This window comes from Athene cunicularia (genome assembly GCF_003259725.1).
Source record: "Athene cunicularia isolate RWA chromosome 2 unlocalized genomic scaffold, athCun1 chr2_part1, whole genome shotgun sequence".
NCBI lineage: Eukaryota > Metazoa > Chordata > Aves > Strigiformes > Strigidae > Athene > Athene cunicularia.
The window spans coordinates 58,190,724-58,212,308 of NW_020799095.1; the positions used below are offsets into that span (position 1 = coordinate 58,190,724).

Here is a 21,585-nt window from a genome sequence, read left to right on the forward strand (position 1 = left end):
AGCATGTTACTTGTTGACAGTTATATTAGCATACAGTTCTCAAATGATTTAGAAGACCTTGGCTGTGTAAAAGATTTCTGGTTGAGTAATTGTGAAAATGTAAGCACCATTTTAAATCCTGAACAGGTGATAAATGGCAGAAGTGCATGAAAAGGGGCTTCAGAGTTCGAAAACTGAACAGATAAATAATTCTGCTCAGACCTGGGAACAAGAAAAGACCCTAGCCTGGTTTTTGGTTTTTGTGTTTTAACTCACAAAGATTACAGACCCTGTAAGTCAGCTGTTTCATCTATTAAATTGCAGATCTCAGAGCAGCATAACCCCTTGCAGACAGGTGGTTTAAATAGGGTAGGTAATAGAACTGTTGTGCTAAGCTACTTTTACACAAAAAAAACACCTTAACAAGAGCTCTGTGCCCCTGAGTCACAGTCCACCTGTTCCCAGAGGTTGATACATGATATTTTGAGCTTCATGATTCTTGTCTTTGGCTGTGCATATGTATGGAAAAAACAATACAGAATGCTGTAATCATTTTAGGTGTGAAACTAGGATTATTATAATGGAGGAGTGGGAGAAAACACGGATGTCTTCTTTTTTTTGAGAAGAAGCTAGGCACCATTAGGATTCCTGTTTATCTACTGCCATGAAAAGGCTTTTCAGTAAATTAAGGAAAGGATTTTATGCCTCTGTCTAAGCCACCTGTTGCCTCAGCTGCAAATAGATACTTACCTCTTAATAAAATAGGTACTGTATATTACCCAGATGCATATATATTTATAAGTATTATATAGATGTTTATAATCTGCTTCTCCCGAGTAAAAATGATCATTGCAGCTACAAGAAATGTGTGTTCATTCAGATGCTCCAGAGCAGGTTCCCACCACAAGAACTTTGTTTCCCCCAGTTTCTGTGCTGCACTGTGTCAGCCTAAAGCTGGTTAAACAGAGGAACATTGCGGGTGTTTGTACAGGGCCTGGCACGTAAGCCCCTCACATCCTCAGAGATACGAGCCTGTGACTAGGGCTCCTTGCTGCTACAGTACTACAAATATAGTAACAGTGACATGGAAGGCTAACCCCCGGAATTGTTCAGCAAGAATGGCTCAGGAAATAGTAACATCTGTGATAAGACATAAAAAGAAATTCTTACTGTCTCTTAGTAGCTGGATTTAGACCTGAAGACACACCAGGCTGCATACAGCCACCAAAAATTACTGGTGGAATGGCATCCAGAGCACTTGTGTTATGTACAAACAGTATTTTATTTCTCTAACAAGACTGGCTGTTGCCCTGAGCTCCAGGAGAAGCCTTTAGAAGTGTGCTGTAACAAGGCCCAGCTTCTCAGAAACAAAGGGCTTCACTCATCTCTACTGTAATTTCAAGAGAATTAAATGAGATTCAACATAGATGAATTTTAACCAGCCAGCTGCCTCAACATAAACAGTCATTTCTTTCTTCCAGTGAGTCAGATAGGTAGCCAGCAAGGAGAAAAAGAAGACCTCACCCTTCTGCCAGTAGTACAAGATAAAGGTAGAAATACAACATACTTTGAGGCTGTACTGCAACGTTGCAAACCCTTGCATAGTGATAATACACTTTTCTCAGACCCAGTTCCCTGAGCAGCTTCAGACACTGTCACTAGAGGAAGCCACGGAGCCACAGTCAGTGGGAGGCCCTTGGGCCTCTCTGCAGATGGCTCTATCCAGCAAGGAGCAAACCCTGACCCGTTCCAGATAACCCATTCAGAGGATGGTTTAGTTGGAGGTTGAAGACAAATTTTTTCTCTGGAAGGAAATTTCTGGAATGTTCCATCCCCTACAGAGCTGTTACTATATGGCCGTACGGTCAGCATCTCCTGTTCTTGATAGGACCTTACTTAGAGAATTTCCCCCATTTTAGAAAGCTCCAAGAGCAAGGTTTAAAGCACATCAAGTTCACTATGATACAAAGCTAGCAGGTTAAAAGTTAATGGGTTTTGTGTTACATTTTCACAAAGGAAGGCTTAAACTATCTATTCCCCTGATAATTCTTACATGGGGCGTATTTGCAAACGATGGAAAAATGACCACACCAACATGTTAATGGGAGCAGTCGGCTATCAGCATAACTTGACATGCTTGTCTATAGACACCACAGCACTGAGAACAGCAGCTGCTAGTGAGGCAAACAGCTGAAATAAAAGAGGAAGAAAGGCGGCTTGCAAATAACTGCCTGTGCTAGTCCAAATGGTTCTTAATACTCTTTGTGTAAAGATACACTGTTGTTAACATCTGCTTGAAGTTAATCTGAAGAGTTGTTTGCAAATAGCAAAGCTGGAAAGCACCTGCTGCTTTAGGATAGATGAACTTCTGCGAGCATATAACATGCTATTTTATTCCCAGCAGCTCTCACAAACACCGCCCTATACAGAACAGAAATGAATGGACTTTGTGAGGGGCACTTTTGTTGAAATTGGATAGGACTATACACAAGTATTGCCAGATACCAGAACAGTTTAAGAGTCTGGTTCAGAAATATTCTAGAGCCTGAAGGTCTAAGTGGTCTTAGAAGGGTGACTAAGGAAAGCAAACCATTGTCAGTGACTTAGGTCTATAACTTGGAGTTCTATGTATTAGTAGAGGTCAAAACTAATAAAAAAAGTAACCTGGAACCACTTTGCTAGGCTGATTTTGAAATTGCCCTTTGTGTCAGTGTGTTTGAGTGCAACACAGGTCCCATCTTCCTGGCATGCAGGGAGTGCAAGAAGTGCAATGTGTTTTCTGCAGTTCCAGTTCACTTTTGTGTTTTCTGTCTCCTTGTTAAGAGTTCCCTGAGCCACTCTTCCCACAGAGAATTTCAACTCACATGAATGTTTGTTTGATTTCAGCCATGCAAATCAAAACGGTAAAGAAAAGAAGACAAAAGCCAGAGTGAGACTGAACCCCTCTTTACAGCAAATCTCTGTATGCCTCCTCATTAGTGAGACTTTTCTGTCTTTTCCATGTTGTTCTATTTCAACAGGGGATTGTCCTACTGGATGTGTCCATGCTGTAAGACAGTAGATCTACAGTGGAACAGTTAGTCTTTCCCTTTAATTTAGCGACCTTTATTCCTTCGATTTCTCCTTCAATTCTGCCTGGCCTAATTTATGATTGAAATTCTTTGCGTTTTCCAGAATGGCCATAACTGAAATATCATGATACAGTATCTGTTAGCTTGTGTAATGTAACTCAGCTCATAAACTAGACAAGAATTTGTCATGCAGGAGAAAAGTTAACAACAAAGGTTCAGTCTATCTCTTACTTCTAGGACTGCACAAAATTAGGAGGAAAACTGGGAAGGGTGACTGAACCCCAGGTGTCTTCCGAGACCTTGTGACAGCTCCTGTGTTCCTAATTAGATCTAACTCATAATCGTTTGAAAACAGTAGAGATAGCCACTGACTGGTGGAGGGACCAGGCTTGTAAAGAAAAGAGGAGGCAGCAGGGCAGCATGAGTGCAAGGAATAAGTTTATTTTCCTACTTTTGAAACCCACTTAAAGGACTAAAGTGTCTTCACTTCTCAGGTCAATGATTGAGATTTTTGATTAGACTTGTCTTTTCACCAGTAGTGCTCTAGAAGGGAAAAATAGTTCTAGTTTCCCAGATGCTTTCCTACCTCTGCTCTTTCTTGAAAAGCAAATAAGACATTCTCCAGTCATACAAAACCATGTCCAAACTTGACTGATATATTTTAAAATCCTTCCTTTTTGCCTGTACTATCACAAGATAGTTCTTCAGAGTTCTGGGAGAGAGATTATCCAGTTCTACAGATAAAACTCTCTGAGTTTTGCTTCCATCTCAGTAATGTAGACATTCTTGTACTTTTGTTGCCATCTGGAAAACTGCCTTTGATGCACTACTCAGCAGCGTCATTTGAGCCTGGAGTCTCCTGCGTGATCTGTGATGGCCTTCAGCTTGACATTTTAAGCAAAGAGACCAGCAGAGTGACCCACCACTCTGTATTGTATGCAGAATACCCAGATAACTTCTACATCTATTTTTTCTCTAATGCATCTTTGCAGCCTTTGCAGAATTTAATTGGTGTTAATTCCAAATGAACATGTGAGTCTTACACAAGTTTCTGGAAAATTGCAGCACAGGATTTATGCAGGTGGAAGCAATAAGGTATGTTTGGGAAATCACATGTCAGTCTGGAATTTAGGAAATCAGCTTTTTATCTCAGAGTAAAAGTTATTAACCACTACTACTATTAATCTTCTGCCGTAAGGCATACATAATTCATAACTGCATGTTCACACTGCACTGTAAACGGTGAGTGCCATTTCTGGTAAAAAGCCCTGCAAATGCAGTGTTCATAATTCTGGATAAGCAGGACATAGTGGATCCAGTTGCTATGGTTGCAGGCAACAGATAGGGAAGATCTCTATTGCACCTCAGGCAGCAACAACTGATTGTGCCGCTAAATCCACCAACATTCAATTTTTTTTATTCTAATAATTCACAGTTTGTGCTGACTGCTGCAGGTAACATTACTGGCATTAGCAGACAGGAAGACAGGCACTATAAATCAAGGGCCCAGTGAAAAATTTGGCCCCAGCCTAAAACAATAACCTATAACTACTAAGTGCGTAAGCAGAAACACTGTGAGTTAAATACATCCATGCAACAATGAAATGTCCCTAAAAGCAGTCCACATTAGTTCTACTATATCTTGACAATAAATGATAATCAATTCCAAAAGGGCATTCTTCTCATTTGTTTATATTTGATCAAAAAGATTTAAAAGCATAGAAGAGAGTTCATTCCCTTAAGAGATCTTGGATCCTTACAGAAACAATCAAACTGTACCACTACATCAGTTTCATTACTCACCCAAGTACTGAGGATTCAACAGTCCTTTTTGTGCAATGCAGTTTTAATGTCACTAATGTGACAAAGAATCTTGCTATGTATTCATCACTAACATATTCCATAAACAGCTCCTTCAAATGCAACAGTACTTATATGCTGAATATGCATGTGCCAATAGAGGGTGTACATTAAGAGGTTAACTAATATTATACCCTTTCCATGCAACTCTAAGTAGGGTCATAATGACTGAGAGGTTTGAATGCAGGTACTTACTCAAATGTGCCAGGCCTCTTTTTTTTAAAAAAAAGTATGTCTGAAGAGTAAAATAAAAAAAGAGCATGTGTACCTCAGCATCTCACCCCCTTTCCCATTATCAGTTTGGGATTACAGGCCACAAGAAGTTTACTTTTAAATAAATAACTACAGTTTTCACTCATGTGAGATGCATGAACCACATGGATACTTTGCTGTTTCAGTTTAGTGGAAAGCAGAAAGGAGTGGCATCATAAATGGTTAAAAATATCCTCTGAGTCCAGCTAAGAAATATCTATTTCCAATATTGATTACCAAGGATGCCCTTTTAACAACCTGTATCTCTTAACAAAGGTAGCCAATTAGAGGACCTGTGACTCTGCAAGTCCCTGTCATTTTTCCATTTTCCTATTGTGTCTGCCCACCTAATAAATATGTACTGGTGCAATGCACAATGTCTGTATAGCTAGCTAAATTCATCAAAACCAATCTATTTTTTCACAATAGTTCTTTTAAAACAGTCTCTGCTCTGCTGCAGAGAGGTGGGATCAGAGTGACACTCAGTGGCAAGACAGAAAAAGTGATTCTCCATTTCTCAGATTCTATCTAACATCTATTATTAGGTCATTATTAGATCATTAGTAGTATTTTCTGTCTGTTTGATATATTCTATGTAAGGATTATAATTCAGACCAAAACATGTACTTTTGATTATGCAAACTGAAAGAAAGTTTGGATTACTTACTTTACCAAGGCCCCTCTCACTCATAACTTGTGTGCTGTGATCTCCTGCAATTGCAAAAAAGAGAAAATAATTTGATAAATGGAACTAAAACATCAAATGCTGAATTTCAGAAATAAGAGGCTTGAATCACCATAGTTTTAGATTCTGCTATGTTTGAATCTTTACAAAGATGACCTGAATGGTCTCAAAAATAGTATTTTACATCTTGAATACAATTTAACATGTTGCATATGTATAACTGACAGTTCAGAACCTTCCCAGTTATTTTTGTCAGATCAAAACATCTTCTGTATGTTTCTGAATGCGCATCAGGCTATTTCTAACTGAATTTGGTATCTGACAAACAGGAGACATTTTCCCTTTTATGTAAGTAGACACTGGAATAAATTATGGAGCTTTAGTATTAAAGATTTTTAACATCAGTCTTTACAAGCATTTGAGAGAAATATTTCAGGTGGACTAGTTCTGCAGTAAGGTAGCGGTGTGGACTGTGAGTCTTTCCAGCTTTGTGTGCTTTGGTGCAGGGAAAGATTCATAGTATTACATTTGATTATGGTGCCAGAAGTTATTCTGAGCCTGTAGCTGCCTAGAGTCACTCAAACTCACAGCATTCAAGGATGTTACTAAATAAGAGTGATCATAATACAATGTTCCTTGAAACACTGTATGTAAAATAATTTCCATCTATCTCAAACAGGGTCCTGTTGCATCACCCATGTCTATGCGATCTGTTCTAACAAGTGGGCCATGCCTCTCCCCACCACCGCCACCACCTCCGCCACCACCTGGACCTCCCCCAGCCTTTGATACAGAAACTGTAAAGGATGAAGGAACTGCATCACGCTCAGCCCTATTTGCACAACTTAACCAGGGAGAGGCAATTACCAAAGGTCAGGAGAAAAGAAATCAAATTTTGGTCCATGAGTCAAACTACATCAAGAGCTGCTACACGTATTGACCTAACTTCCACCGCATTTTTAAGTTGCATTTAAGCAACTCAGAACTTTCTGAGGCTTGCAGTGAGGCTGAGGGATGAGACTGCATACCTAAACCTCCTTTAGAAGCAACAGCACAAAAATATGTTCAGCATACATGAAATTCACGCCATTTATTTAGAGGTATCTTTTTAATTTTAAGGCTGCCAAGTGGGACATCTTCAATCCCCAGTAGCTGGTGAACCTCTAAATTGCAATTGGAAAAAAAATGTATCCCCTTTTCTGATTCACATTCAGTGTACCAACCTGTGTCAAAATGTGTTACATGGTTAGGTGAAAAGGTATGACTCACAGATCACTGTATTAATACTGGACAGTTGTAATTAAAGTGGGTGGCTGTGAGTTTAAATACATATGATTGATATATCTGCCTTTAATGCTGCAGGGATAGGTCAAATATTGTAATAAATTAGAAAAAGAATCTCATTTTTATGGATGGAAAAATACTCTATAACAAGCTCTAAGAGCTTGCCACAGACAGAGAGGGATGAGAAGACATTGCAGCATTTCCTGCTAAAGATACTAAGATAGCCCATCCACGGTAGAAGAGGTTTTAAATGAACTGCTAAAAATATGTAAGTAGTTACTCTTTCGGTCATTACCCAGGCAAACCTTGAGGAAATAAAAAATGTAAATTCACAGGATAATTTAACACAATTACAAATGAACCTTTCCTGCTTAAATAGGAACACACTTAGAACTGGAAAACAGACTCTCTTTCATGAACACCTATTTTTTTTAGGGCTTCGACATGTCTCTGATGACCAGAAGACTCACAAGAACCCCAGCCTACGTGCCCAATGTCCATCTGTTCGTTCTCCGACAAAAAGCCATACGCCAAGTCCCACCTCTCCCAAGAATTCCCCGCAGCAGAGCCATGCCCCTGTCTTGGAGCTAGAGGGAAAGAAGTGGAGAGTGGTGAGTTCCAGCTGCACCTCTGAATTGCACCCTGCACATTGCAAACCAGGTTGAACACTGAAGCATCTTGCAAAAGGCTACCCATAATCAAGGTGCAACAAATTAAACTTGCAACTAAAATGGGCTGAGTCTTGCATTGCTTTGCCTTGCTCCAGTTTAGCTTTTACTACTCTGTAGCAGTGGAAGTTAATTTATTTATCTCTGGTAATCATATGCTAATTCATCTGAACTGGAGAATGGCAGAACCAGCATATAAATTCCTTGCAAGATCAGACAGTCCCCCCAAAACAATTCCAGTGGAGAACTCCAATTAAATTCCCTTCCTGCAGGCCACTCATGAAAGAGAGATAACAGTATTATCACAGAACACTTTCTCCAGCTTTGTCAACCAACAAAATTATATGTTTTTCATCACCCATTCCATGCAAGCATGTGTCCTGTGCTTAACAGTAGAGAAGTGTTTTCTTTTTGTTTAATCTATAGATGGAAAAGATAGATTTGTTTAAAGTTTGGGAGTTAATTTATGTAGGCATATACCAAAGAATCTATGAGAGAAAATTTATGTGACTCTGTTGGTTAAAAGGAGGAAACAATACATAGTTTAGTCATGCAGAAGGTTTTGTACACAGTCATTACCGTGCAGTTGTTTGCATAGGGTGCAGTCACCGTTTGCCTGTTGCCTTAGGGTTATAGTACCTGGAACTTTCCTTGTGGATCCCTAGTCTTTCCTTGACATCCACGGAGTGTAAATGTCCTTTCACGCTTCATAATGAAAGGAAATTTATTCACCTGTTACTCCTTACTGTATGTGGTAATGCTTGCACCTGTTCAAAAAACACTGTATAAAACATTATATAACATTTGGGAGAACAGAAACTTGCTCTGTTCTTCAAGGTGCCAGTCTAAATTGGATGGGGGCCAAGCAACAGTTTTGTGAGTGCATTTTTAAATTGTTGTGAGCATAATGTCTTTGCTACAAAATGAACAGGTTTTGTCATGGTCTATGCTAAGTTCTTCAGTTCTGCAGCTCTAAAATATACATGGGTCATCTAAGGGTGAATTAGGTGAACTATCTGATAACCAAGCAGATTAGATTTTTAAGCCACAGGAAGGATATTGCTCTATTGTAACTGAAGATGCAATGACTCGAGGATAAGTTGTACTAAACTCTGTCTGACTGTTAGCTAGTTAAAGACAACCAATTAAATAAACTTTCTTTTGAAATAGGAATATCAAGAGGATAAGAATGACCTGGTCATTAACAACACTGAACTCAAGCAAGTGGCCTACATTTTTAAGTGTAACAAATCTACACTTCAGATAAAAGGAAAAATCAATTCAATTACTATTGGTGAGTGGATAGCTCAGCTGGACTTTAAATGCCAGTCTTGAAAAAAATTATTTATGTGATTAATAATGCATCTGAATCATTCCATTCACGTTAATGGATTGATCATGTGAGTAAAGTCACTCAGCTATGCAGTGCAAGACTGGGAATCTTCATAGTTAATGTAGCAGGTGTGCATATATTTGCTTTTATCTTGCCTTTCCTATTTATGATTGCTTTTATTTTAGACAACTGTAAAAAGTTTGGCCTTGTGTTTGACAACGTTGTGGGAATCGTGGAAGTGATCAATTCCAGGGATATTCAGATTCAGGTAAATATCTATTTGAAAAATGAAGACAGACAGAGAACAAGCAGGAAAAAAAAAAAAAAAAGCCCACTATATAGCTACAAGAGATTTTAAAAACTCACAGGAGCACAACAAAAAGAGATTGATGCATCCAAATGTGTCTATATGCACTAAATTTTGCTGATGTATTTAGAAAATGCCTCTGCAAACTACTGACCATCACTGAACAAACCTCCCTTAGCCCAGTCCCCTATGGTTCCAGTGAAGCTGAGAGATCTATATGTATCTGTAAGAACTGTTACTTCTGGCCCTAATTTTCTTGCTTTCATGCTAAACAGCTTCTAGCACTTGCAAGTTCAGCGGTGCTTATGGGACAAACTCTAGCAGTTAGCTAATTGATTCCTAAGCTGAGAAGACAGGAATCTTCTCTTTTTTTCTTATTCTCTCAATGGCAATGTTCAAATAGACTGTCAAAGGACAATTACATGACATAAAGTTGAAAGTAGGTGCTGGAATTTTGAAAATCTCCACTGCCAGCGATGTGACACATTACATAAGTACTGTAGTCACTTGCCTACATATTGTCTGTGAGCCTCTACTGGTTTTATCTTTGATAACCACTAAGCAAAGCTTCATCAGAGATCATCTTCCTTGCGGTTCTCATGAAAAGAAAATAAACTTATTTTAAATCCATATATTGCCCTCTCTAGTGGGGACACTTGCCCTGTTCAAAATAGACAGTCTGCCTGACATCTACAGCACTTCATTCATCCCAGCTCCAAAGAGGTCTAACTATACATGCTCTACTACTGGGTTGTGTCCAACATACTTGACCTAGTCTCCAGAACGGAATATAAGATGCGTTATTTTAAATGAAAAAGAAATTAAATGTTAATTAAATTATATTGAACTACCAGTCTTCAGAGTGAGGTGTTCTGCTTAAAAGGCCATGACTGCTGTATGACATTAAATGTAGACAGTCCTGTTCCATGCTCCTAGGCATTATTTTTTTAAAAAATTAGATTATTTTTATCATTACCTCTAGAACTGTTCATGAAAGCTGAAAAATTCATATGAATAGCAAAACCACAGCTTGTTAATACTCAAATAAAGGGAAAATATCTTTTCTAAAAATCGAAATTCTTTTGATCAAGCAGGTTCTATGAATATTGCATGAGGCTTCTATGCCATGGAGCAGAGTGGAGTTCCACTTACAAAGGCAGCGACTGGCTATATGCTACATGCTGCTTGAATCAGGCAGCTTCCACAGGGCTTGCATATGCCAAGTGCTGAGCACCTCAATTTTCTCAGTATTTTGAAGACCTGAACTTATAATTTTCAACTACATATGTTAATGCAACAGATTTCAGTAAATTCATCCTACAGGTTTTGCTATCGTTACTTCAGTGCCATATTGCCTGGCCCTAGCTCCTTCCAGTGGGGATTTTTTTCTTGGCAGATGTTTGCAAAATTTATTAAACACACCCTCCTTTTTTTCTCTATTGCATGGGAACTCGTTAAAGAAGAGAAAAATCAGTTTAAGATGCATTTATCCACTGCATAGATCAGACTTCAGGATCAGGGCAGGATGCAAGAGGATAGACCACATGTTCTTTGTTTGCTGTCACATTTAAGGAACCGAAGCTGAAAATATATTCTTAACTTGAATGATGGGAGACACTTTTTCATTAACAAGTACTTATCTGTCACATGCTGTTACTGTTTTATGGCTTGGAATAACCTCTGCCCTTTTGATGCATTGTCCAGAGTATTTTGCTGTCCCTGCCAGAGAGGGCAGAAGGAGGAGGAGGAACTTTTACTAACAACCAGCAGGTCAGCTAGTTAGCCATGAAGAAGTCTTTTAATCTGCAGAACTGTAAACAAGAGAAGATTTCCCTTTCTCCCCTCAAGTAACCCTTGCACTTGCTTTTGAAGTGACATAAGAAATACCTTTAGAGATTTAATTAAATTGATCTCAGTACTTTTTTAGAACTGTTGCTTGCCTGAAGGGGATAAAAACCCTTTCCTATTGTATGCTGTAAAACCTGGAAGAGCTTTGAAGTCTTCAGGATGTATTACAAATCTCTTGTAGAGTACTGATGCATTCTGGGATCTTTCATTTGCCCTCACTGGGTTGGAGTTGACATGTTTGATTTCTTAACCAGTTCTCCTGATGAACAAGGTGAACACTGCCTAAATATCAGCACAAAAGTGTCACTGAAATTAGAGAGAATCAGGGAAGTACCTTCATCAAGCTGTATATTAAAAGTTAGCTGTATATTAGAAGTTTGCTGTTGTGTATAGATCTTTGTTACCACCACCAAGAATTTTCACAAGTGTCTAACAAATCAAATATAAGCATCATGCAGGCAGCTGACACACAGATCAGATGTTGTTTTGCCAAAATTAGACCTGGCAGGCAATGAGGATTTTATTAACAGTATCTTTGTGTGCATTTAAGATTTGATACAAAGTAGATTTTATTTTGCAGGTGATGGGGAAAGTGCCAACCATTTCTATTAACAAAACAGAAGGCTGCCACATCTACCTCAGTGAGGAATCATTAGATTGTGAGATTGTGAGTGCCAAGTCATCTGAGATGAACATCCTTATCCCCCAAGATGGTGATTATGTGAGTGAGATATTTTTAAAGCTTTCCTCCCGCTTCTGCACTAGTCTTGGTAGCTAATAGCACTTAAACTGCTAGGAAAGAAACTAACATACCACACATATTACATCACTAAAAAACGATCCAAAGCAATTTAATTTCTATGCACCGATATCTCAGCTATCAGTGCAAGAACAACTCCTTATTTTCTGGAGCACAAAGCAATTTCAAAGATCAGACATTATGTTATTTCTTTCCATTTTGATAGATGTCTTCAACTCCTACCCATTTAGTTTTCTTTTTTGATATCTAAACATAATCTCCCAAAGAAACTCAGTTCACAAAAGATCACTTCAAGCCTGAAGATGATGATGCGAAAACTTAAGATAAATATACTACTACTAAAGATGAAACAATACAGTATACTTGTTTTTTCTAAAGCTGTTGATACATGGGTAGCATCGGTAGTACTTTCTAGTATATTCAGCATATGCCCTTAAAAACCATGTGCTTTTTCCCAACTCCTTTTCTGTTCTAGTAAGACTTTCACACTATGCCCACCGGCATTTCTAGTAAAATCATGATGTCACTTCACGCACTAGCAAGGGATCATGCAGGCAAAGCATATTTGTAACAGTTTCCTAGTTTCCTCAGCAGAGCAGTGTTGAACCTGCACTGAATGGCCATAGAACTAATTTCTCATTAATCCTTTGGGCTGGAATTTTGTTTGGTAGAGGGGTTTAGGCTTTATAAAAGAAAATATATAACAAGAGAATTCTCATGCTCCACATTTCCAGAAATGACTGCTGGATGCCCAGCTTCAGATAACTAAAAGGGAAATGATTTTCAGTGGGTGCATATTCACCTATTTCTTAAAAAAGAAAAAGAAAGGTCCTTTTGATCAGTGTCACCACAAATCACTGTATCACCTGAAATTACTGGCTATCAAAACACCTATTTGTGGTCTGAATGAAAAAGCCCTTCCCTTCACATTGTTTTTTGTTTACTGGGAACAGAGAAAGACCCAATGACATCTCCCATCCTTTCGCCAAATACACAGAATGGAAGGAGACTTTCTTTGATGTTCTTCTTCCTTTTGTGTACCCCACAAGGGATGCTGAGTCTTTTGAAGTGTATCACACTTAAAATGATACTAGGTGGTTTTTTTTATTTATTTTATTCTTCCATATTATTTCATATTGCTTTTGTCCTTAAAATTAGACTCCTCACTAAATCTCCACATCTAAATCCTTTCTCCTGTCTTCTGACCCAGACACTGATGGAATCTAAAGTCATTCCTAACATGAGGCTTATTTACTTAGTTGCTCCAAATAATGGTGTGAGAGAGATTACTGCAAAGTAGTACCACAGTAAAGCTATTTGAAACTGGGTAGCAATAAGGCTTTTTCCTGTGTGGCATTGTAAAATAGCTTCCTAGGGTAATGAAGAAGGCTTCTCTCTAATCCTGGCATGTCTGAGCTATCAATGCTTTCTCAGTCATGTAGCACTAATAGTATTCCACCAGTTTTCATGAGGTATCCACTGTTTATTTAGCCATCATTGTTGCTTTTGTTTCTTAACAGAAAGAATTTCCAGTTCCTGAACAGTTCAAGACAGCATGGGATGGATCTAAGTTGGTCACTGAACCTGCAGAGATTGTGGGTTAACCTCCTAACGCCATACAGCACTTGCTGACCGTGACCAGGCCACAGCCAGCATAAACAAAGCAGTAATGTAAAGAACTAGAAGTAGCAGTAGGTCATACTGCTGTGATAGGCCTTCAAGCATTAGCTCTGCATGCTAGAAACAGTAACACATCTCGCACCCTTTTGTTAGGCATCTCAGTACTTTTTCACGTTTCCACACAGTTTGCCTTCATGTACAATTTTAATTATTTCATATGAATGTAGTAGATTAAAACATCACTGGTTTGAAATACTGTATACATTAAGCCAAAATACTGCATGATACATTTTGTTATCATCTTGCTTCAGTGCATTCCTTTTTATGTTTCTGCTAATCAAAAACAGCATTAAGACTTTAAGATGTTTATTTTTACCTCTTAAGCAATTCCTGTATGATGCAGTAAAAATGTACCCCTAGAAAGTATGCAGTTCCTTGTAGTTCTGTGGCAATCATAATGGGGTTTTAAACAAGTGAAAAAGGACAACTTTCAGCAATACGTTTTACTAACAGAAGATAAAAATACCTGGTATTTTAATCAATCACTTTTCTAATATGCGTACTTAGAAGATCCCTATGTTTTCTGTGAGGTAAGATTTTATTATCGTCCACGGACTTGCTGTTGGCCTCTCATTTCTTGCAAATGAGCAATTCTTTCTAAGCTAAAGCCTCATTTAAGCAAAAACCTTGCAGCAAATCACTTGAAGGTTTTTTGCTCCTTGGATTTCTTTTTTTTTTGTTTTCTCGTGAGATAATCCCTCATTCTTTAAAACTTCACATTGTAGCTTGCATCCTGTTCAGAAAACTGAGGGAGGCATATGTCAGATACCAGCTAGTTTCCTTACTAATAATGTTCCTTCAAAATATTGCTATTGTAGCTCATATTCATTAAAAATATCTTCCTGTTTTTTCCCCACATTTGTAGGACTTACTCAGTTTCAACTGTGTCCACAAAGTAAAGCCATAGATTTCTGTCATACTAATTCTGAGCCCAAATAAAGGGGTAATTTCCTGTTTAGCCCTTTGATTCTACTTTATAGTCCCCATTGTACATGCTTTTTTAACAAAGGTGGAGTGTTGTATACATTTGTGCTATTTCAGCACATAGTATGAATAAAATTTTAAAAATTTTAAAAGTCAGCTTATGTTTTTGATCACTTGTAATACTTTGTAACAGTGAAATCACAGTGAGATGCTTGCAGAGCTAGTTACAAGATAAATTTTGTGCCTAATTTACCTTGAAAGTACATTAATTCTTTAGGGTTTTTAAGTATATCTTTGATTGTAAACCCTATACAATACAACCAGTAGTGCTCATTCTGTAAGGTTTTGCTATCTGATGTTTAATCTATGTGTATAATGTGTTTGCTTTAATACATACCATTTTTTCAACAGTAAACTTCTTATGAAATAAAAATGAAAATGTACTTGTTTAAATACAAAGTTGATCAGAACTTGCTCCATTGCAGTGTTTGTTGTATATGCTTTCTCTTTCTTAAATGCTCTTTCAGAAGCTTGATTGAGAGAAAGAAGCTCGTCCTCCCATTTCATTAAACATTATCACTTTTGCTGCCCTAATCCACCTGACAGTGAATAGTAGTTATTCTGCATGCTAGCAGATAAGCCTAAAGTTTTATGCATATAACTTTGGTGACAGCCAGAGAATTGAGCTTTTCATGAGTCTCACTTCTAGGTACACCTGAATCTTCCAGAGATTATGACTAGGAATCATGGCCTGGTGCAAATTTATAAGGTTTGCTTTCTGTTTTTAGCTTTTCCCACTGTTTCCTTATATGGCTTTGGATGTGTCCTTCCTGTGTTAACAAACCACAAGCGGTCCTCTCCATATTTGAATTGGATGTGCTCCATATCTGAAAAATGGGCATTGCATCCTTGTCATGATAAAAGGATTGTTGAAGGATTGTTTAATCCTTAAATCATAATCATAATTTGTTCCATAAAATAATCTCATTCTGGAGCATTCTGACCTGAAATACTGACCCCTGTTTTCATCCGGCATCAAACAGGGATCAAGTCATTATGGTGCAACAGGAAGCCACTTAATCCTTTGGAGGTATGAGACAAAACAAGTATTGAATCCTTGATGATAAACAGAAAGCAGCGAGACAGCTTTGAATCACTACACAGGCATATTCTTTTAGGGGGATTTAACTCCCCCTTAAAAACAAACTGTGTGAAGGCTGGTCTGATTCTTCTTTTAAATATTTGAAAGCAAACTCCCTTGTGGCTAGACCTTCTCCTAACACTCATGTTCCTGCAATATGCAAGACCCAAGTATATTTTTTGGACTGGTTTCTTAACAGGAAGAAACCCTGCACAGTAACACTGCGTGCCTGACATCTTGAACACACCTGAGAACTTTGTCAGAGGGCAAAGGTTTAAAAGATAAGGAAGAAGGCCTTGCATGGACAGACCCAAAGTAATTGCTTCAACTGGAGTAAAAGCTAATGAGTCCATGCATTACTGGACACCAGAAAAATAGGAAACAGACTTTTAAAATACACAGAAGCTTTTATCCAGTACTCTTTATCAGCCACATGACAAAATGTCTACAACCAGCTATTGTCAGTTCTGGTCCTCATAGAAGTCTTTGTCATACATTTCCAGTAAGTTGGACTGTTCCTTCCCTACAAACTGTCTTTAACTTCAAAAATATAATGCAGTGCTAAATAAACAAACCCAAGGATCTTATTATACCCTACATGGATTTGTATACAATTAATGGTTAAAAACTCATTTTCTGAAAAATCAAGTTTATTTTGAGATAGAGGTAGTCAGAAATCTGCAGAATGATGATCTGATGAATCATCCCAACCATGTCACTTGTGTCCACCAAGTCTTCAGCAGCAAGCTTGATCTCCGTTTAATGGTTGACTCCAGCGAGGAATGAACTGCTAAATGCTGAGCATCCTTAAGGTCCTATTGATCATTTCTTTTTACTGCATGCTATCACACAAGATACACCCCTTGGTCTCAGCTCTACACTGCACTAAAGTTGTGGTTATACCCTAAATCAGTTCAACTATCAAAACAGAAAACAGTGCATTTGGCGCATATGTTGATACAGACTGAATGTTATGGTGTAATGAGCCAGTTCATTTTTATAAACCTGCAAATATTCACCAGTACAGGTGCTGTAATCAGCCAGTAAAATACATGTAAAAGAGAAGGAGATTTTTTACTAAGTGTCCAAATGTAAAACAGCTTTTTTCCTATTAAAAGCTTCAATGGATCTCCTACTTTCTTAACAGAACCTCTGTAAAAGTACTCATGAAGTACTCTGTACAAGTACCTCATGGAGTTCAACAAGGGGAACTGCAAAGTCCTGCACCTGCATAACAACCACCCCATGCACCAGTTTATGCTGGGGGCTGCCCAAATGGAGAGCAGCTTGGCAGAAAAGGACCCGGGGTCCTGGTGGACATCAAGTTGAACATGGGCCAGTGATGTGCCCCTGTGGCACAGGAGGCTGATGGTATCCTGGGCTGTGTAAGGAGAAGCGTTGCTGGCAGGTTGAGGGAAGTGATCCTTCCCCTCTGCTCAGCACTGGTGAGGCCACATCTGGAGTGTTGTGTCCAGTTCTGGGCTCCCCAGTACAAGAGAGACATGGACATACTGGAGAGAGTCCAGCAAAGGGTCATGAAGACGATGAAAGGTCTGGAGCATCTCTCCTATGAGGAAAAGCTGAGAGTTGGGGCTGTTCAGCCTGGAGAAGAGAAGGCTCAGGGGAGATCTGTTAAGGTGTATAAATACCTCAAGGGAGGGTACAAAGAGGACAGAGCCAGGCTCTTTTCAGTGATGCCCAGTGACAGGACCAGAGGCAGTGGGCACAAACTGAAATACAGGAGAGGTTCCCTCCAAACATCAGGAAACACTTTTTTGCTGTATGAGTGACTGAGCACTGGCATAGGTTGTTCAGCGCTGTGGTGGAGGCTCCCTCCTTGGAGAAATTCAAAAGCTGCACGGATATGGTCCAGGGCAACTGGCTGTAGGTGGCCCTGCTTGAGCAGGGGCTTGGACCAGATGCCCTCCAGAAGACCCTGCCAACCTCAGCCCTTCTGTGACACTTGCTTAATTATTGAGATTATTGGTTACTAAGAATTAGTGGAAATTATAAGTATTGAGGTAGTGACTCCATGTATCCACCAGATGGCAGAAACCAGCTGAGGCCCAGGCCCTCACAAGTTCTTGGTGTTAATGAAAAAAAGATGGACTATAGTATTTACAAAAGACATGTGTGCAGTTTGTCAAAGAACTGGGAAATTCTACTTTCTAAAAGTCACTGTAAAAACATTAAAAGATTGCTTTGACTTTGAAATTATCATCTTCGTAAAAGGAGAAGGTTTGATGGGGATGAACAAGAAAGAAAAAACAACTACTTGTTACCAATGATTAATTTGATCTTTCAGGGTTTTTTGAACGCTGCTAAGCATATCTCCATTAAAAGCACATTAAAAAAAAAAAAAATTGAACTTAAAAGTAATATTTAACAGAGCTACCGAAGATAAAAGAGTAAGTAATTTCAAGTCTGCATTTGAAAACCAGAAATCTTTCTCTAGTGTCTTAGGGAATAGGCACTTACTAAGACTTCCCAGTGCCATAGTTAGACAAATCCAGACAAATCATTCTTGTTCTTACTCTTTTGAGTCCTCAATGTATCTGGACCTGCATGAGTTCCTTCAAGGTTGCTGTACTATATGTATGTTCATAAACCTGTGCATCACATTTCTCTCCTAGAGATCGAGCGATTTGTCCATTTGAAATCCTTCAGGAGCTCAACTCAGCATGCACCCTTAGTGCACTCTCCTGACATGCAGTTCAACTGGGCTTCTTCTAAAATGTGGTAGCAGCTGCCTCCAAACAAATGGAGGTAACGTTTACTCGATTACACGATATACTAGCAAGCAGAGCATTTCTCAAGAACATACAAGACAGATTTAGTTCCCCTGCTGGAGGTGATCTGGGCCCACTGATGTGAAAATACTGCCCACAAGGAGCTAACTGCCCTCCGAAGGTGCCTATAGACAGGCCCCTGACATATGAAGCAGTCATTTAATAAAAATCATAAATAACACTCCCCCAGGAAAGTTCTGACTACCAGAAAAGAACAACCTGCTCCCTCATTATGATTGAAATAATAATGAAAAATCTTTTTGGGTGCCAAATTTTTGTAGAAGAACACTCCTTCTCCACCACCCAAAACTCAGTGGTGACCTTCTAGGCTTAACCCTGCTTCCCTAAGTCTTGCTGCATGCCAGGAACCCTGCCTGATCACTGACCACCAAAGACTCTTCTCCTCCAAACCCCTAGTTCCAGTGCTGGTTCAACAGAGGCACAACTGTCTTTCCTCTCTGGCAACACTAAATAATTAGGTAACTGGTAAGGCCTGAGTGCCACGCTCCTGAGTAAAGATGTTGTCTGGTTACTCTTCATTCAAATCAGGTCAAGGTAAACAACAAATAAAGATATTTACACACAACTCCCAAATCAGACAGTACTGGTAAGCAGGCGACCACACTAAAAAGCTGTGTACCCTAAGATAAAAGAGGAAAAGTTCATTTTTCCCCAGCTGATTTGTTATAGCCTTTTTATCAGGCATGACAACTAGGATTATGTGGGGTTTTGTCTGTATTATACCTGAAGTTGCATCTAAACAAGATGCTAGAACATGTATCAAAAATGAGCAAAGACACATCTCTGTACCTCTGAACAACAGGAGACTTAGAGCAGACCGGTGCTCTACTACTTCCTATTGATTATAAAAGATTCCCCATTCAAGAGTGGCAGATCAGGCTTTCCAGCATTACCTGTGCTTAAAGAGCTTAAGATGGGATTCCAGATTCCCCTTAAACCTTAACTATTGCAGTATCAGCTTTCAGGTGTTTACCTCCCTCTTTTGATTTGCTTCAAAACGTATAATCTAAATCTCATTTCTAGAGAAGAGGATATTTAACTGCCAGGACATTCAACCACTTATTTTCATCAACTAGTACAATGAACTACCCAAGATTTTGTCACCCTTTGTCACCAAAAGCCTAAAATGTGAGTTCCCACCACTGGCAAGCCCTGTTGATTTTATCATATGCATCACAGAACAGAATAAACTGAATGCTGGCAGAATTTGTGGGTTATTTTTTAAAGGCAGAAGAATGGAAACTTAAGGCCTGAAAAATCTGGGAATGAAGAGATGTTACATTGTCTCTATTACCTGTTACTCCCCTTCTCTCTGCAGTCAGCAATTCAGGTTCACCCTGAGTACCCAGCATAATCTTACAGTGAGTTCTAACTGGCTATGCCTATGTAATGCTGTTGGTGACCCTAAAATTTACATGGGACTGGCAGCATTACATGAAGCCAGTGACATCTTGTAATTGTACCTTAAGTTCTGATCTGTCTTGAAAAACCTCTGGCCACAAACACACACAAAACCAACAACAACAAAAACCAACCAAACAAAAAACACACACAAAAAAAACCCTGGCACTGTGGTCTTCAAGCATTTGTGGTGAAAATCCAATTATTAAAATAAATAAATAAATAAATAGACTGTAGCTGGTGAAGGAAGAACTACAATATTATAAAGGAAGAAGCTTTGTTATGTTACTTTTACTGTCAGTTTTCCAAGCTAGTTTTTCTATTAGGAGTTATTCGCTGGCTTAAGATCATGTTTTTTTCTACACACTTGTCCATCTGTCTGTCTACCTTCCTTCTTTCCTTCATTTCTTTCATTCTTCATTGTCCTTCCTAATCATCCTCAAACTTACTATGTTTCCCAAATGATTTACCCGTGTTGATTTCACCCAGGTCTTGAACTAAACACATGCCAGTGTAATTAGAGCTATACCTACATAATGAGCACCAGCACCTAACATAACTGCATTTAATTAAGGTGGTGAGGGTTATTTCCCAAGCACTTTGACAATTCACCTCAACTTGGCTATATGAGAAACTTCACTTTTTAAATGAGTTAGGGTTACATGGGAAAATAATGTATTTTGGTTTAGTCTGGCAGGGAGAGGGAGGGGTTTCTGGGTTTTGTCAGCTGTGCTACTTGCTGTGTTAAAATTGGGAAACACTCCATGTTTACAATGTAGATTACTAGTTCGTTCAGTATGAAGCTGTGTTAACATCTGTATTGCACAGAACTTGTGGTCTGGTTGAGATGCTTAATAGTACACAGGAACCTTAAATATTAAAAATTAATTTGGACAACTGTGTTTAAATTTGCTGTAGGGCCCCTGGTTCTTCGGTCAGCGTTGGTGCACAGAAAGAACACGAATGTGATAGAGAAAAAGATGGGAAAGGCGAGATGGAAAAGCATGCAACATTTAGACAACAAAATCAAACCGTAGTAGTACACAAGAGCAACTTAACACCTTTTCTCTCTCCGAACAATTTCAACCCACTTCCTCTTAGTCAAGAGAAAGTGTTTAGAAAGTTGCGAAAGGCCAGGACCAGCAGCTGTCACCGCAGGTGGCAGTACGCGGAAGGACAGATAACGCTGCCCGGCTGCGAGGCAAATGCTTTATTCCTCACTTGGCTTTATCACCTCGTCCACCACGGCCTATTAAGAGTAATTTACCTGTGGCCTGGGCTAAATTCAGAAGTCAGGGGAAGGGACAGACTGCGAGAGGCGAATCTCGTCCTGCTTTCGCCCCCCTTCCAAGCACATTCAGAGGGGAGCGTTTTGAAAACGAAGGCTGGCACAGAAGATGGAGACTCCCTTTCCACACTTCAGCACAACGTGCTGGAGCAAGTCCCCCTGAGGCCCGCTCTCACAGTCGCCGTCCGGCTACGAAACCGGGCCTGGGCCTTTGGCTGAGGAGGAGGCTGCGGTGCCGGAGGGCAGCTGTCTGGCCGCCGACGAGACGGAGGGAGGGAGACATATTTAACTAGT

The 21,585-nt window shown here is 39.2% G+C and overlaps 1 protein-coding gene across 1 annotated transcript in view; it reads left to right on the top strand.

Annotated features, from left to right (window-relative positions):
* CAP2 (cyclase associated actin cytoskeleton regulatory protein 2) overlaps positions 1-15,104 on the top strand; it is a 58,080-nt gene extending 42,976 nt beyond the window's left edge. Inside the window, exons 7-12 of the mRNA XM_026842971.1 lie at positions 6,527-6,719; positions 7,567-7,742; positions 8,970-9,093; positions 9,318-9,400; positions 11,868-12,008; positions 13,568-15,104. Coding sequence (XP_026698772.1) covers positions 6,527-6,719; positions 7,567-7,742; positions 8,970-9,093; positions 9,318-9,400; positions 11,868-12,008; positions 13,568-13,651 — 801 coding nt within the window. The 3' untranslated portion in view covers positions 13,652-15,104. The remainder of the gene's footprint in view (positions 1-6,526; positions 6,720-7,566; positions 7,743-8,969; positions 9,094-9,317; positions 9,401-11,867; positions 12,009-13,567) is intronic.
* Positions 15,105-21,585: the final 6,481 nt, after the last annotated feature.